Source organism: Argiope bruennichi, chromosome 4 (genome assembly GCF_947563725.1).
Source record: "Argiope bruennichi chromosome 4, qqArgBrue1.1, whole genome shotgun sequence".
In the NCBI taxonomy this organism is placed as follows: domain Eukaryota; kingdom Metazoa; phylum Arthropoda; class Arachnida; order Araneae; family Araneidae; genus Argiope; species Argiope bruennichi.
The window spans coordinates 90,727,675-90,745,688 of NC_079154.1; the positions used below are offsets into that span (position 1 = coordinate 90,727,675).

The 18,014-nt window shown below is 26.8% G+C and overlaps 1 protein-coding gene across 1 annotated transcript in view; it reads left to right on the plus strand.

Annotated features, from left to right (window-relative positions):
- Positions 1-6,918: 6,918 nt before the first annotated feature.
- Positions 6,919-18,014, plus strand: part of LOC129966679 (LHFPL tetraspan subfamily member 2a protein-like) — a 52,859-nt gene continuing 41,763 nt past the window's right edge. The window contains exon 1 of the mRNA XM_056081194.1: positions 6,919-7,818. Coding sequence (XP_055937169.1) covers positions 7,272-7,818 — 547 coding nt within the window. The 5' untranslated portion in view covers positions 6,919-7,271. The remainder of the gene's footprint in view (positions 7,819-18,014) is intronic.

The following is an 18,014-nucleotide window of genomic DNA, read 5'->3' on the forward strand; positions in this document are numbered from 1 at the left end:
ACAAAAGGAAATATTCAAAAGAGCAATCGATCAAAAGAACAGCCCCCCCCCCTTTGTACTGTTGGATTATTAAAATTAGTAATATATTTATTAAAAGAATTATTTTTAATTATTACAAATTTCAACTGCTACTTTATATTAAATTAAATTGTTGGTAATTAGAACATAATTATTAATTTTTTAAAACAATTAAGTATTAAAAATGTAATTTTATTACCATTTTTAGCTTAAAAATTTTCTGTTTCTTGTAGTGCTGAATTTTAACTTCATTTCTCTTCATTAGAATCATTAGGAAAATGTAATTTTTATTATAGCCACCTATGCCTGATATTAAGAAAATCTCACCACTCTCTTCTACACTTATTTCACCAAATTTTATATTTCTATTTTTCTCAAAAGAATCAGATTAAAATATCTTGCTTTAATTTATTTTTCACATTATTATCAATAAAAAGTCAGTGCATTTCGAACAGTTCTATGATATTACAACTACACATTTATATTAATAAAACGATATATAACGCTAAAATTTTTAACCTAACACAAGAGTAACTATTGCAAAAGCTCTTATGAACTATAATCCATATACATGCATAAAACATTTCAGTCAACTAAAATACAACTTTACTTATAAAGTTCTCATACATCTCAGAAGAATTTTGTATGGAAAAGAATTCAATGAAACTCAAACGCTTCTGTTAATGTTTGAAAGCAACTGAAAATGTTGTAGATGAATCTTTATTGAATTCTTTTCCGGCAGATTAAGTACTGAGTGTAATCAATAGTAAGAGTCAAGAATTCATTCATGGATGAAAGAAATGTTAGAGGCTTAAGAATATTTTTTTTAATTCTTCAGCACTGCCGATCATAAGAGGATTTGTGAGTCTTAAAAGACTAATTACAACTGTTAATTATTTTTCCATCTGTATGGTTACAGCTTCTGTTAATTATTAATACTAAAATAGCTTTGCATGTCTTCAGAAATATGAATTTGGTTCAGTAAAAACAAACATAGCACTTGACGATTAAACTAATTAAAATGAAGTATTTAACTAACAACACTAATACTTTTGAAAATTCTAACTAGATTCCGTAAGAAATTGGAAATGCTGATGAAATTGTTAATGCTTATAAATATCCATCAACAATAAATAAAATATTGTAAAATATAAAAAAATTTGAAATTTTTCTAAAGTAAACATTTTAAACTGATAGTTATCAGTTATTGCTCAAATCGGGATAAATGATTCCTTATTGGATGATTTTATTCCGCAGAGAGGTGATGTGTAGTGAATAAGGCAAGTGCATTTTTAGAATTTTTTATTACTCTTCGTCCAATTCAATTTCAGTTCTTTTTTTTTTTCTTTTTTTTTCATTTGACATTTCGAGACCATTTTATATTAATTCGAAACTTATGCATGAACTTAGCCCCATATGATACTACAATTAACTATTTTTCATAAATATAGTGTGTGGATTATAAACATTTATTATTTATATCCTTCGTTCAATTCTGCTGAGAATCGAAATTTACAGAATTGTTTGAGAAAATAAAACGTCCCCTTCTTCTACTTTCCTCTCATCCCTATCTTGATGAAATGAACTCCTTCCAGATCATACGCAATAGACCAGAAAGTTTCTGTGTCTCAAAATGGGCATTAGTAAATGGTGATTGTGATTCTTACCCTCCTAGTAAATGGGTAGGAGGGCAACTTCTGTGGGTTAAACGAATTGAAAGCTTCTAAGTTGCACCTGTCGCAGAAATTCAATTTTGCTTCAACATAGGATTTTACGATGCTTTCCTTAAGGACTTTAGAGAAAATTGATCCTCATGTGTATTCCTTCCAAGAAATCCTTTCCATTTCTATTGCAATGATAGATTGGTAGATAAAAAGCATATCAGTGCGCCAGTTTTTTGAAATAATACAGATTACTAAAATTTTCCCCCCATTCTTGCTTTATTATTCCTCAATCATGGCATGCCTTAATTAATTAGAATGCAGATGACTCAGTCAGTTCGTGAAAAGGCATATTTTATACCACTGTGTTGTGTGTGTGTGTGTATTTTCCTGGATTATTATTAAGATAAATTTCTTTTTGGTTATATTTTATCTCTTGTCCTAATGTCTAAAAAAAGGGGGAAATGTTAGCTATTAGGGCAAAGAAAGCTATCAAAAAAGGAAACCTGAAATTTCAGAGGAAAATGAACAACGTTTATCTACAAAAAAAGTACATCCGCTATTATGATATCCGGTGACCTGAAAACAACGCTATCTTCACAAAGAATGACAACGTTGGCAATATCTTTAAAAACTGCGATGAAGAATAGAGCTTAGATTTTTTTTTCTTTGGGAGGAGGTGAGGGAATGCGCATTCTATTGTTCACAAAACTCTCAATAGATGGATAGGTTAAGAATAAAAACAGGACTTCTGAGAATGTATTATATTTTAAAATCATACATTCAAGCACATGGGATTAAGAGATGACAACTTCTTTCACAAAGAAAGTTTGTTTCCCTTTCATTTGAATCACTAAGTACGAAAAATGGTTTTACAGAACGCAATATTTAGAAGCCGTGAAACTCTAAAGGAGTAATCTCTTTATAAATTTATATTATTCTTATTTTTTGCTTAAAATTTCGATTTGATAAATCTTTAGATCCATTTAATGCAGCGAATTCCATCTTAAAATTCAAATACAAAAAAATATTATTTTAAAAAATTACATGATTACTTTAACGGGAAGAAAGAACAATTAATGATTTAAACCAAAATTTGAAAGCAGTTATCACTTTCTGCTACATAAAATTCAATATGAATATTATAGTCAAATTTAATTCTTTGAATAATCAGTTATTTAATTTTGCAATATAAGAATTCATGGATGAAATAAAGTATCGTATATGAGGTTTCTATCCATGAAATTTAGCACTTTTTAATTGCAATATGATTAAAATCGTTGCTTTAAAGTAGATATGAAATTAGAATTAGAAAACAAATTCATAATTAGACAATTTTAAAATAAGAATATAGAAATAAAAAAATGGCATATAAAAAGTATGAAAGACTTTTAAAAAGAAAAAAAAACTTTTCACAGATCTTATTATTTCTTTCAATACAAATTGCTAATATGTTTTTTTAACTCAATCTTTACCTCTTTCTTTTTTTTTACCTCTTTAAGGATATAATAATGTCTTGCAATAAATGTTTGATTCGTATATATTGACATTATTTTAAAAATTCATTCGTAGATACATGATAACGTGTGCACAAAACAAGTATTTATTACCGTCTCGATTCGCGCATGCTTTTAAATCTAGTAATTAAAGCATTAAAACGTGTAGAGTGAAATATTTCCCAAAAAAATGCTGAAATTTATTAAAAATTTGAAAAATTAGTATCAAAATAAAATTACTATCACTAAAAAGCTTTTTTTTAATTGGAAAAAAATAGTATTTCGGCAATTGTAATTACAGAAACGAAACTTTAACATTTTGGTTAATTTTCAATTAAAGACTTTTATCAAAGTTCTAAAAATTCTTTTATTCCCTGGGAATTTATAAACCTAGAAGTAACTATGCATTATATCCAACAATGTTTAGATCCAACAACTTGCCATATAGAATGTTCATATATGTCATATTGCCATATAATTTGCTAAGAGTATCCATTGTCAATATAAAACAATTAACTCTAAAGGGATTCAATTATTAATCTGTTCGAAAAGATTAATAAACATAGAAATTTATCAATTTTGCTACCGCAGATTCACAGAAAGACAAACAAAATGCTTGAGACAGTGAATACATCAATTGCTTCATTCATCTCAATAAGATTATCACATTGTATATTATAATTAAAGATGAAACATTTTTTTCTTCGTTTAAATGTATTTCAAGATTTACTTAAATTCTTTAATCACTTACTTTTTTTCTAAAATTTTAATTAATTTCTATGTTTTATTGAAATTAAATGTAACTGAAAGAATATAACTATTCTAAAGTAAACAGGTTTTCTAAATATACTGATAAAAAGGCATTCTAAAATAAACAAAATTAACTGCATATATAGAACTTTCAATATATAAATACATGTGAACAGATTAAAATCCATCCATTTCACTTTTTCAATTCAAAATTGAAAAAATATAGAACAAATTACATTTTGTAAATGAAATATAAAAAAATGAGTAAATATTTTTTTAATGCATTGTTTAAACTTCTAATCTAGAAAGCAAAGAAAAAATTTTATTCTGAATATAATTAAGCCTTCAAAACCACTAAAACTCAATTTCTATCTGGGAAGTATTTTAAAACTTTAAGTAATTAATTATGCTCTTAATTTCTGTATAACAGAATTAAGAAAAACGTAAATTACAACTTTATTTTTGTATAAAGAATAGTCGAACAAATATTCAAATTTTGACAAAATAATCAAGCTTCAATGTATGATATTATTTTTATTGATGAAAATAAAATAAATAATGGTGCACCAAGTGCAAAGAAAAATTTTTATAAATGCAAATTTAAAATATTCCATTAAATTTTGGTTAAAAAATGCAAATAATGCATTAAATTTTAATAGGATAAATCTTTTAAAATCATTCTAGTACTTACAATTAGTTTACAAAAAAAGTATATAATTTGATCGGAATTTGCATTTATATTACATTTTATTGAATACAAACAAGATATTTTTATCAAAAATAATTCCTTCTATTATTTAGTTGAAAACACTTCTTTAATCTTCTGGGACTATTTCTTTTAAAAGTTTCAAAAAGTATTAATGAATTTTAATCGTCCTGTTAAAACAATTTTTAATTAAGAAAATTTTCAAACTGGAGAAAACTTTCTATTCTTTCCGAAACAAAATTTAACTAGAATTTTTAATTGGACTAAAATCAAGAATACAAATGACTGGAATAACTACGGTTGCTAACTTGGCGACTTTCTGAATCTCGCCAAGCTCTGAAGTACTCGGATAAGAGGAGTTAACACAGGCCGAAGTCCACCAATGGATGAAAGAGAACGGCAAGAAGCAGTCGTCGCTTTGATGGTTGAAGCAGAGTCATGTTTTGCCACGTGAATGAGAGAAGTGGGACATTTCTTTTATATTTTTGAAAAAAAATTTTATCCTGCAAAGATTTAATTCGAAGATATTGAACTATTTCAATGCCATAATTCGAAGAATTATTTTAAATTTTAGAAAGTTTTTAATTTAGTGGAACAAAAAAAGTGCAGATCTGAATTTCAGAATATTTCTAAATTGATAATCCATTAATAGAGGACATTGCATTTGGATTTATTTCTACATTTATTAAAGGTAAATACATAGTTATAGAATAGATATTTGCCGTTCTAATCCATTTTTTGGAACAGGTATGATTTTAATCCCTTTATTTCTAAATAATGATTTAATAAAAACTGTGCTTAATATTTAAATTTAAAAATTAAAGATAACCATACAATTGTACTAAATAATTAAGAAGACTAAGAAAACAATTAAATTTAATTTTGATACATTCATTTGATTATCTTTTAATTAATTTTAAAAAAATTTTAAAATTATAAACTTGTAATTTATTAACAAAAGCTTCGTTTTCCAAATGTTGAGAAATTACACAAATGAAAATTTGAAATTTGAAATTATTCTATAATATTATAATCACGTCTTAAATTTTAAATAATGAATTCGTTTTAAGACACATAATTAAATTTTTAAAATGAAAATTAACTTTATATATTAAGGAATAAATTAAAATCAGGAATTGGAATTTTAAATTTATTATTTTAAGAAGAATTTTAATAATTTAATCCATGTGTTGCATATTAGCATAAATTTTGCTATTCCGTAAAAATTTTCTTAAATCAAACGTATTATTTTATTTAACGTTATCATTAGTCATAAAATTAAAATGTAATTCACTTTTAATTTAAATTTTTATTTTAAAATATTCCAATCAGAAAAGTATTTCAAAATAGAATTTTTATTTCAACTCATTACAAGTTACAGAAAAAAAATTAATTTAAATGAAAATAATTATTTTTGTCAACGATAAAGAAAGCTTCTCTAAACAAAATCTCGCTACAATCCTTGTTCTTCAAACAACAAATGAATAATTCTTTTTCTTTAGAAAACAATAATTTCTCCCAAGAATAATCTTCACGAAAACAGAAATTTACATCAAAAGATGCGACACATAATCTGTTGTTGACACAGCAACTACTTTAGCCCAACATCATTAGCAACAGTTTGCTAAATCCTCTGTGGCCCTTCTAATGCTTCATAATTGCTCATTAACACTTGTGAGTCGACTTGCTTTTGGCGAGAGGCAAACAGTTTTAATCCTTTTCTATTGCTGAAGCACAATTACCAAAATTAGCACTCAGTGTTCGGAATTGTTCGCCCGAACGTTAAAGGCATTTTCTCATTAAAAGGATTATAAGGAGATTGCAGAAATAAAGGCAAAGGCACCTTTGTTCTTTTCACTAATTTAAATTCTATTTGTTCGCAAATGTTTATTTGCTGAAAATTTAATATAATTATAACTTTTTAATCAGAATAAGTTTTTTGAGAAAGTAACTTCTTGTGACTTGATGTTTATCTTCTTTTGATCGTTTTAGATTTGTTTAATTGAACTTGCACTGTTTTCATAAAATTTACTTTTAATTTTTTTATTTCTTTTAATTTTTTTAATTTTTTAATTAAAATAAATCTTTTAATCAAATTTAAATAGTGGCAATTGTACATTGTAACTAATTTTAGATAGCGCATATCGTTACTTACAAAACTTTGTTTTTTTTATATTTTATTGAATAAAATTTAAGTATAATTAACTATTATCAAATCAGAAATATACTAAAAATAATATATTTTAGTTAGGATTCGTGTATAAAAAATGAGCAATAAATTATAATTCTATCGATTTTATTCATGAATTCTGCATTGAAAAAATTTAAAGCTCTGACTTTCTGACTGCAATAGCAAAGAAAACAATTAAAATTATTTTTTAATTGTGAAAATATAAGAATTTCGCTTAAAAAGAATGTGTGAGTATTTCATTGGTTTACTGAGGCATGAAAAATTCTTCGATGTGGCATAAAACATATTCAAGAAAAACTTTACTCAAAAAAAGTGTAAATAGCTGAATTTTTTATGAAAGACTTGGTAGTTGATTAGGAGCTCATTACACCAAAAAATTACTTAAAAACTCACATGCCATCTGACTCCTTAAAGACTTTTCCCATCTGCTAGAAACTTCTGTTTCAATTATGTATAAAGAAGTTGTGGAATATTTCCAAATGGATCGAACTGAATCAATATCTTCCAGCGACTACGTTGTCCTGCGGACACCCTTATGGTGCAGTTTCACCAAGGAACTTATCGAACACAAACATTATGACAACATGGAAAGGTGGAAAACCTCATGGACAGTAACAGCTCTGTGGACAATGCTTTCAATTCTAGTCACTCTCACCTGCACCATCGGTTTCGTGGAAACGGAATGGTTCGTTCGAGAGAACAACACCTTGTCATCTAATGAACTTTCCATCCTGACCTACGACCGGTCTTCCCTGGTGTACACTTTGGGTATGTTCAATGTCTGTTACAGAGACTTGCACCAGACGGACTTCCACTGTCATAGATTCGGAGTCACCAGATTTCCGTCAAGTTCTTGGCAAGGAACTTGTGTCCTATATGGAGCTGGTTGTGTTCTTCAAGGATGTGGAGCGGTTGTACTGATCTTGAGTTTGATGAGTCGTGTTACAGCAAGGAGAATAGGCGCTCATCTGGTTTCACACGTGTACGTGATAGCTGGTAAGTAAAATTAATGACACTAATGATTACTGTAAAATTATTAGTAAATGTTTAACTGTGATATTTAATAAAATGCCTGGAAAAGTGTGAATGTTATAGAAGGATAATAGTGATCATTTTTTAATTCCTAGAGATTGCTAAAACAATTAAATAGCTATTATCTTAAAATGACTAATATCCTAAAACTTTTATGCCTACTTTATAATTAATTTGTCATGCCAGCGATCGCCTTACATGGCACTGACGTCAATAAGCACGAAATATTAACCTTTGGCATGAATTTTGCATTTTTACTAAATATATCATGTCCTCCTTGGCGAGTTATTTGCATAAAAATAGGGTTAATAGTATCCAAAAATTGAATTTGTGTTTTAAGTAAGTTTTTCTCAACCGATTGAAATGAAAATTTGACACAATACTGCACATGCAGTCACAAGTTGTCCTACCAAATTTTATTTATTTGAATAATTGCGATTACTTATTTCTAAACATATAGACAGATAGATAGTCAACCCGTTGTTGAATATGACTCAAAATTTGATAGGTGTCTACACAGTAGATGTTAAATCTGTGCACCAAATCTTTTCTATCTAGCTCTCTTCGTTTTGTAGTTTTATCGTGTTACTTATGTTTGAACAGCCGGACAGTCGGACTTCCTCTGAACAGATTTTACATAAAATTTGATAGAAATCTTTTATTTTGGTGAAAAGACCGGATACCAAATTTTAATCCATTTTTTTTTAGTTATTTTTGTCATAGACAGTCAGACGGACATTTTATTTCAATGTATTTTTTAAAAGAGAGATTTAAAACGTAGAGATTCAACAAAATCTGGCATTCGAATTTTTAGACGATTAACTTTCTCTTTATTACGTATCTGAGAAAGTAATAACTGAAAATTTCTGAAGATATTTATCTAAATCTACTAAATCAGTATTTGCTCTTGTGATTATTTAATGCAGTTTCTTTTTTATTTGTAAACTTTTTGAAGGAAACTTAATTTTTTTGCATTTATTATAATATTTTTTATTTTATTTTGCTAACAAATAGCTTAAAGAATTGCTTGAAATTAACCCTTATGCATATTCTATGGATCACTTTATTGACATATTATATCTTTATGTATTTATGCTTTCAGACATATGTGTAATTATATAACATACTCATAGTATTTCCTTAAACAGGTTGATATTTTTAATTGTAACGAGAATTTTAATATAATATAATAGTAATAGAATATAATTTAAGAATATTGATATTTTTCATGTACAAGAAATAAACTTCATAAAAAATTGAAATAGCGCCCAAATTCTTTGTACTTTCTTCTGCAAAAAACATTTCCGGGAAAAAATTATTTAAATTTAATCATTAATAATGATTGGAAGAAATCATACTAAAACAGCTTTTTTAACCCTAACGAGTATTTTAATATGCATTGATATTTTTTTAATACACACAAGAAATCAACTCTAGAAAAAATGACACAAAGCCCAAATTTTTTGTACTTTCTTTAGCAAAAAAAAATTCAGGAAAAAATTATTTAATTTTTATCATTAATAAGGATTGGAAGAATTCGTGATAAAAGAATTTATCCAAAAATACTGACCTAGAAGAAGAGGGTATAATTAAAAAATTCTGCGAAGAACGAAGAAATTCCAAAGCTGCATTTCCAACATTTTCTGTTTTTTTATCTTCAAAATATCTCTGAAATCTTATCCTTGCGTCTTAATTGAAAATTTTCTCGTCTTTTTTCATTTTAAATTAATGCGCTAAAGTCTTTGAAAATTGCTTTTAGAGAAATCAAAATAAGTCATATTTCTTCAAAACTTAATTGTTATAATGGCTCCTTAGACTACTCAAATAAGCATAGGAACTTCTTTTCATTCTTATTATAATGAAAGTTTGTCTGAAGGCTATTTCCTCTGTATCTTGACCTTTTTAAAATTAGAAGCCTAATTTATTGATTAATTCTTTGAATAATCAAATAGCGATGACATTAATTACAAATGGCTCGAAAAGAGAGATATTTATTTTAAAACAGGTTTAAAATATTTTTATCACAATAATGAAATGTAAATACTTTTGGAATATTCAATAATTTGAACTGCAAATTTTCTGTTTATCCTTCAAAAATTTCAATGTAATTAAATAAATATAGATAATTAATTAAATTAATTTTTCGAAATGATTCAATGAGCACGGATTAGAAAAAAATAATATAACTTCCTTAAATTTTAAAGAAGCAACATTTGGCTTATGAATAGCAAATTTTATGTCTTTTTAAATATGTATTTCTCAAATATGTCTCATTATATTATTGCATACCAAATTCTATAATATTAATACTAGAGAATGTGAATATATGATAATTAAAATTCCTATTGATTCTTTTGTAAGTGCGCGCGATTGTCATTTCGTAGCTATAAATCTTGACATCAAGCATGATTTGATTTGATGCCTATTTAGGTACATTAATTATTCAAAGCTCATTATTTTCAGGAATTTTTATATAAAGTGAAAATAACCGTTTTCATCAAATATTTGGAATTATAATTCTTGTGGAATATTTATCAATTCATGATCTCAAAAAAAATCAATTTTAAAATGTTTGTTCAATTTATTTGTGTTTTAATAGTTTAGAGGATTGTATTAAATTTTGAATTTTTCATTTATTGCTACTTAGTAATAGAAAATTCAAAAAAAAATTTACCTTACTTCATATTTAATAATATTTTTAGTTATTATCATTTCAAATAAAGTTTGTTATTATGAACAAATATAAAACTTTTTCATATAGAATTAAAGTCATCTATAAAAATGCCTAGCAATCAATAAAGAACCATATCATATTCAACTTAGATGTACATCAAAACATTTATTGGTCGATGTTTGCAGAGGATAAAAATTATAATCTGCCCTTTATTCATATTCTCTTAATTTGACAATTTATTGAAAAAAAAGATGAAAAGGACGTTCGAAGCATTGATGGTAATAAACCAGCAATAGTTTTCTCCCTTCGACTTTTTGCATGCTTCTAGAAAATGAACTTTCCGCTTGAGTCTTGATGACCACATCGACGGTATGAATCAATTCTACAATTTTGGTGTTAAGGCTGCAGTTTATTTTATGATACGTAAGAAAAACGGTGGAAATGACTTTCGAAGCATTAATAATAATATCTGGTAAATACGAGGAGAATGTAGAAACTAAATTCCGGTTAAGCAATTTTAGAAAGGAAATGATTATTAGAAAAACACTTTTATTGCATGATAAAGTACAATATTTCGCTCATTTTTCAACATTACCACTCATGTTCAAATATTCATCAAAATGGGGTACAAGCTTTTTATGCCCTCCTCGTATCATGAGTGGTAATGTTGAAAAATGAGCGAAATATTGTACTTCATCATGCAATAAAAGTGTTTTTCTAATAATCATTTCCTTTCTAAAATTGCTTAACCTGAATTTAGTTTCTACATTCTCCTCGTATTTACCAGCTATTATTATTAATGCTTCGAAAGTCATTTCCACCATTTTTCTAACATATCATAAAATAAACTGCAGCCTTAACACCAAAATTGTAGAATTGATTCATACTGTAGATGTGGTCATCAAGTCTCAAGCGAAAAATTCATTTTCTAGAAGCATGCAAAAAGTCGAAGGGAGAAAAGTATTGCTGGATTGATAGTATCGTAATGGTAAATCTTTGTTTCCCCTTAATCTTTTTTTCAACTTCTGTGTATATCCAGAAATTATATGATGATAAGTTCTGGAAATTTCTCTTATTTTAGTGAGAATAAAGCTTGATAAGGCTCCCAATTCTCAAGTTTCTACACTACACAAAAGTTAAGACGCTTAACTCATTTCACCGGATTTAATGTTCAATAAGCCCACGGGCTTAGTGTATCTCGGTGACAACTCTAAGTTTCGAACTCTAGACTTCAAAGCCGAGATTCTTTCACTACGTAAACATAACCGCATACTACCTTTTGCCCTATTAGTAAGCCGATTTATCGATTTCATTGGATGTTAAAGGAGTACTTGAACCGAAAGGTTTTTTTACCTCCTCACCTAACAATATAATGCTGTGATAGAATAATGTAAAAAATGTTGTTACATAGTTGAATTAATTAGCAAAGGAAAGCAAATAAGAACTAATAAAGGGAAATGAAAGAAAACCAGAAATGAAGAGTTTAGGAGTGGGTTCAAAAGATGCAAGTTAAGTCAATTACGATGAAGAATTAATCTTTTTTTTTTTTAGATATATATTTAGAATGATGACCACTATTTCGACATATTGATTGTTATTTTTAAGGCCTTTCGAATTCTTGATTGACTTAGCTGATTTTAGTGGAAGGAGGGTCAAACTTTGTCACACTGTGCCAAAAAGAAATCAGCTAAAGCTTATTTTATGTAAAATTCTTTTGGTGCAAAAAATGACTTCACGCACATTAAAATTTAATTCTTGTTTTACATAAGGATAAATAAATTTTGCTATTTACCTCGGATTGAATGAGCAATCTCCGCTAATATTAATATTTCGAGCTCTCTTATCAGTTTTAGCTAGCAATCGAGCTTTTTATCAGTCTTATCTCTTATCAGTTTTAATATTTCGAGCTCTCATAATATCTCCATCATAAATCATGCATGTGCAGATCCCTGATGCATAAATATTCCAGTCATTGACTATTATCCCAGATGACCGCATTATTCTTTTTAATACAAGCCAGAAAATGCTTATTTATATGTCAACTATATATATATAGTTGAATTCACCTAAATTATACAATTTTTGCTATCTCATTTCTGTGTCTAATGGCTTGTATTTTGAATTTTTAAATTTCATTAAATAAACTTTTTTTGGAAAATTTTTGGGAACTCAAATTAGCCTCAAAGTTATCTGCATGTATTACAAAACTAAGGTGCTTTGTTTAAGTGAGCGGTGGAAACAAAATGAGGCGAAAACCATTAATCACTCCTTTCTTATCAGAAACAACATTTACCCCTCAAAAAACAAAGTTAACAAAACTGATAACATTGCCAGAGAAATAATAGCAAACGCAGCCTGATAAAATGATATCATTTGAATAATTGCTATTTTACGATCTTCAGAAACTTCAAAAAGTTGGGTGAGGAAACCATCAAAGACAAATTACTCTCTCAAACTAGTCGAAGCATTGTTTTTCTTCTTCAAAACGATAAATTGCATTTTCAAACTTTTTTTTGTAACTGTATCTGTATTTGTTCAGCTCTAAATATTTAGGTTAGAATGCATAAATATTTAGAACTAACTAGATTCCACTTTATTTAGATATAAAAGAATTACTATATATTTCCAATAATTTCGTTACCAAAATTTATTATCTTTATTTATAACAAAGAAGAATGTACTATATGTGTGAATAAGAATGTGTATTGGCGCTACGCAGACCAGACAGTTAGACCAATCAAACAGTCTGGTAAATAAATCTATCGGTAGATAGATCTGCAGACCAGACTGTTAGATTGGTATCAGGCTTGGCATTAATATATTTTTGAAGATGAAAATATAAATCTAGAAAAGATTTTTGTGAAATTTTAAATAAAACTTTAGTGAGATTTTTGCTTTTTTCCCCCAATATAACTCCCAAATATAACTTTAAGTGACATATTTTTACAACATATTAAAAATATTTTTTAATTTTGCCGATTCAGTTATAGTACAAACTTTCTCGGCTGTTCGGCACTTTTAACAAAGAAAATATTTTTTTACATAATTTTCAAAAATAAATTTCATTTTAATAAAGAAATTCTAACTATTCTAAATGTTTCATTAAATAATAGATGCGGTGATGACTCATGAGGAATAATAAAATATATCGAAGTAAAGTGAAAATATCGCGAAAAACAACTTATAATTAGAAGATTAAATGCACATATTTTTTCTGTAATTATGATTGCATGGAGTTCGTGTAAGCATGAAATTCCAGTCATGACCCATTTTTTTTAAAGTATATATATGCTAATCTTATTAACCAAACTTTTTTTAAATAAAATTTTCAATTATATGATTATATGAATCTGAATTTAATTATCTTTCAATTATTTATTATCTGAATCTAAAGAACCACGTAGGTGCATAAAGAATTGCAGTTATGTATGTTGGCTTTAACAAACTTTTTTAAAGTTTTACAAAACAAAAATATGTTGGAAGTGAAAAATGGAGAAAACTAATTTCATTTCAAATTAGATTCAAAAGACATTAGGAAATATGGCAAAATAATGCATTTATTGAAATAGTAACATTTTAAATTTATTTTGGCAAAAGATACTTTGAAATTTTTTGAAAATAAATTAAACTCCCATCCATAGTTCGTGCAAATAATGTTGAAAAAATATAACAAAATATCATGAGGCATTATTAAATGAATTAACATAAAATTAGGATATTACTGTAGTTTATATATGACCTCCAAAGTCAATTAATTTTCTTTATCAGCAATGTTGAAGATCATTACAAATCAAATCTATTTATAAATAATCATATTGAGCTTTCCAGGAATATTTTGTGGTTTTCTTATTATCGTGTTCTTTTTTTTTTTTTCTTTTTGATGCCATCAAAGACCGAAACTGCGAAAGATATTGAACTGCATTTCACCATCTCATGCAGTTATTAGGTTTCTGTTTATAGATCAGCTTTATTGATCTTACAAGATTCCATCTCTTAGGCATAATGCTCTGATGCCTCGCATGAAATGAAATCGAATTCCTCAAAACAAGCAAACTTCTTAGAATAATAAGCCAAGAAGGGATTCATAAAAAAGGGATCAAAATATTTTTCCTGGTTTTAGGAAAAGAGATAATTTTCCTGTTTTGAAGAAAGAGAGAAAGCTGTGAGAATTTTCCAAGAATTCATCGAATACATATTTGTTTTCGAAATCTAGTAAATAGTTTTTCAAGTTGATAAAGAATAAATTTGTCCTTATAGTAATTTAATAGTGAATTATTTTTAAGAAACAGCAATACAAATATGACTATATTTTATATATATAAATAAATTAAGTAAATTCATCAAGTTCTATATTACTTTTTCATCTTCAAAAGTATTTTAGAATGACAAATAATGGAATGACAGATTTTCAAAAATAAGGCATTTCAATAATCCTGCGCTTTCAACAGGGATAGAAAGGAACTGGCTAGCTAGAAAATAAATCATTGAATGCTGATGGCATGTAGGCAGCGAAAAGAATTGGTCCAAATTTTGAATAATTTATTATAAACTAACCTCCTTTGATGATCAGCTAGTTCATCCGAAATATTGATTGTCCTGCCGAAACTTTTAAATAGGAAGAATGCATTTAAAATTTCATCTTATTATTTGGAAAGGTTAAAATATATAAATTTAACAGAATCAGTCAATTACAAATTGTACATTATTATGATTTTTTATTATTTCTTTCCTGTACAGTATAGTACACAGTTACTTTCATGGTAAAGACGAGAGTTTCATATATAACTTTAACGAATAGAATGTTGGACCGATGACCCCATGTCTTGGCGACAAATTTGGCGGCCATTTGACGAATTTCGCGAGAAAATTAAAGTTTTTGAAACATTGGAATATTGGCAATATATCGATTATCAGAAAAGATACAATATCCTTATTAAACTTTCGACGCCTTATCACGTATGCTGTAAGAAGTGAAGGTGTACAGCCGTGAGTGAATGTAGTGAGTGGTTAAGTCTAGAAAGAATAGTTGAACGAAGTCTGTCGTTGGAGCGTTAATTTTCAGAGACTTCCCACTGAACTTTTTGTACTGTTGCAGTTGTTTAATAGCAATTTTCTGCTAGTGTTTATTACATGTGGGGGATGGTATTTATTACAACTTATTACAATTGGGATTTGCTACTGTATATTCGTGTTTTCGTGTAGAAGTTAGTGTTGTCACTATCCATTACTTAAACTATTGGATATTTTTGAAAAAAGTGGACGTGAAATCTATATTTTGAAGTTAATGCTGAAAAAAAGGACTTTTTATTTTAATTTTAGCAATGAGAAAAATACATCATTGCATGACTGGTTTAAATACCAACATAAAAACTATTGTAACTGATTATGCATGAAATTAAATTTCAAAAATTTATGAAAATAAAAGAAAAATGCGTATGGAAATGAGATGATATGATAAAAAAGTAATTTTTTTAATTTTAATATATTGTAAAAAATTATTTTATTGAGATGGTATTTCTGGAAAAAGTTTTTGATAAACTAAAACTTAATGCTTTATTTTTAAATTAATTTTTGGAATTTGAAAATGTTAATATTACCTTTATATTGCCTTAAAGAGAATATGGCCAAATTTCTTAGAGATCCAGCAAAAACCGTGGATTTATATTAAAGACAAACAAATATTAATTTCTCTATGTATGATTAATTTTTTATAAGAATCTATGTTTTTTTATTATAATATATGCAATATATTATACATGCAATGTAATAAATTTATTTAATATATTAAATCTAAATTTTGCTACAAAAAAGCATTTTCTAAATGAATATTTACCAATGAGATTATATCGTTAATCTGGTAGCTCTCATGTCTGACATCAACCGGTTTACTTAAAATATAATACATTTTGAAATATTTATTAATTAAACAAATTATTAAAATCACATATGAAAATCATAAAATATGTTTAAACATCTTCCTACCTAACTATTTTACCCATATACATTTTTCAATTACTTTAGCACTTAAAGAATCTTTCAAAATATACATATTTTCGAAATGATAAAAGAAAATTACTTTCATTAAATTCAAAAGTATTCATAACAAGTTTTAAAGAATAATTTTTCAATTAAATTATAAAAAAATTTTATTTGAACGATATATAATTTCAAAATATCGAGTCAAAAATGGCTTTTATAAAAAAAAAATATTTTCTTCAGAAAAATCTATTGCTTTCTTTAAAATTGTTTACAACTTATAAAATAAATTGCATTCAAAGGAAGATAACTTCTTACTAGATATATTACTGCATTTTTAATAGTCTTCTAAAATACTATGTACTTTCGTAAATATATATGGGAACTCTGAAAAATACAACAGACTTTTGTACCTATCTTTTTTTCCTCATTAAATTAAATGGGCATTTATTTTAAAAATTCAATTTGCCCGGATTAAAAAAAAGAATAAAATAAATTCCTTGCATCTTTATCCAAAGTTCTTGCTTTCGTTTAGTATAAAACTACTGAGCAAGATTTATACTTGAATCAATTCTACCGAAAAGATTTCTTTGATCCTGGGGCAACTGAAAAGTAGAAACTAATCCTAAAACTTTAAGAAAGTTTGATGATTTCTTGAAATATATTTTGCTTCGTCTGTTCTTTTTGATTTTAGTTTTATTTTTCTATAACAAGTCGCTAAGACTACATATGCGCATTTTTTTTTTCGTTTGAAAATGTTATGATCGCTTGAAAATTAAAATTGAACCTTTAATAAAAAAATATTGATAGAATTCAAATAAATTTTATTTAGTTATTCATTAAAATTATTCTCCTATTTAAATTTTGCTGTTCTGATATTAGCAATGTTTCTAATTACCAGGTTAAGAGATTAATTGATTACAGATTGTTTTAAATCATTTTATGTTATTGTATTGAAAGATATCAAATTTTAATATAACCTAGATTGTATTTAGAAGAAAGATTTAAAAGTTTGATTAGGTAAACCGTTTATAAACGAATCACATATTCGTTTATAAAGTGAGTTGAAGCGAGAACGTAAATTTTATTAATAGCTATAAAATGATAAACTTAGCTTATCTTAATTATATTAATATCCCGTTTTGAAGTATCAATAGGATATTTAGGGCAGAATCTTACAATTTTGTCAGATGACGAGGATGCCACCTGAGCTATCATTCAATTTTACCCGGATATCGAAGTAAGATGGGAATAATTCATTACTGATTACTGGCATATTTTATTTAAAAATATGTTATTAAACTTCATATTCATAGATTTTTCTTTTCTCAAAGTATTACGCAAAAAACTATTTATACTACATTTCAGTTGTTTAGACACCTATTTATATTATTATGAATGTAAATTATCTATTTATATATGATTAAGAGACCAGGGCATGTTGATGAGTGAGGTAGAATAAAAATGATTTAATTTAGGATTATATTGCTTAAACTTTATCATTTTATGG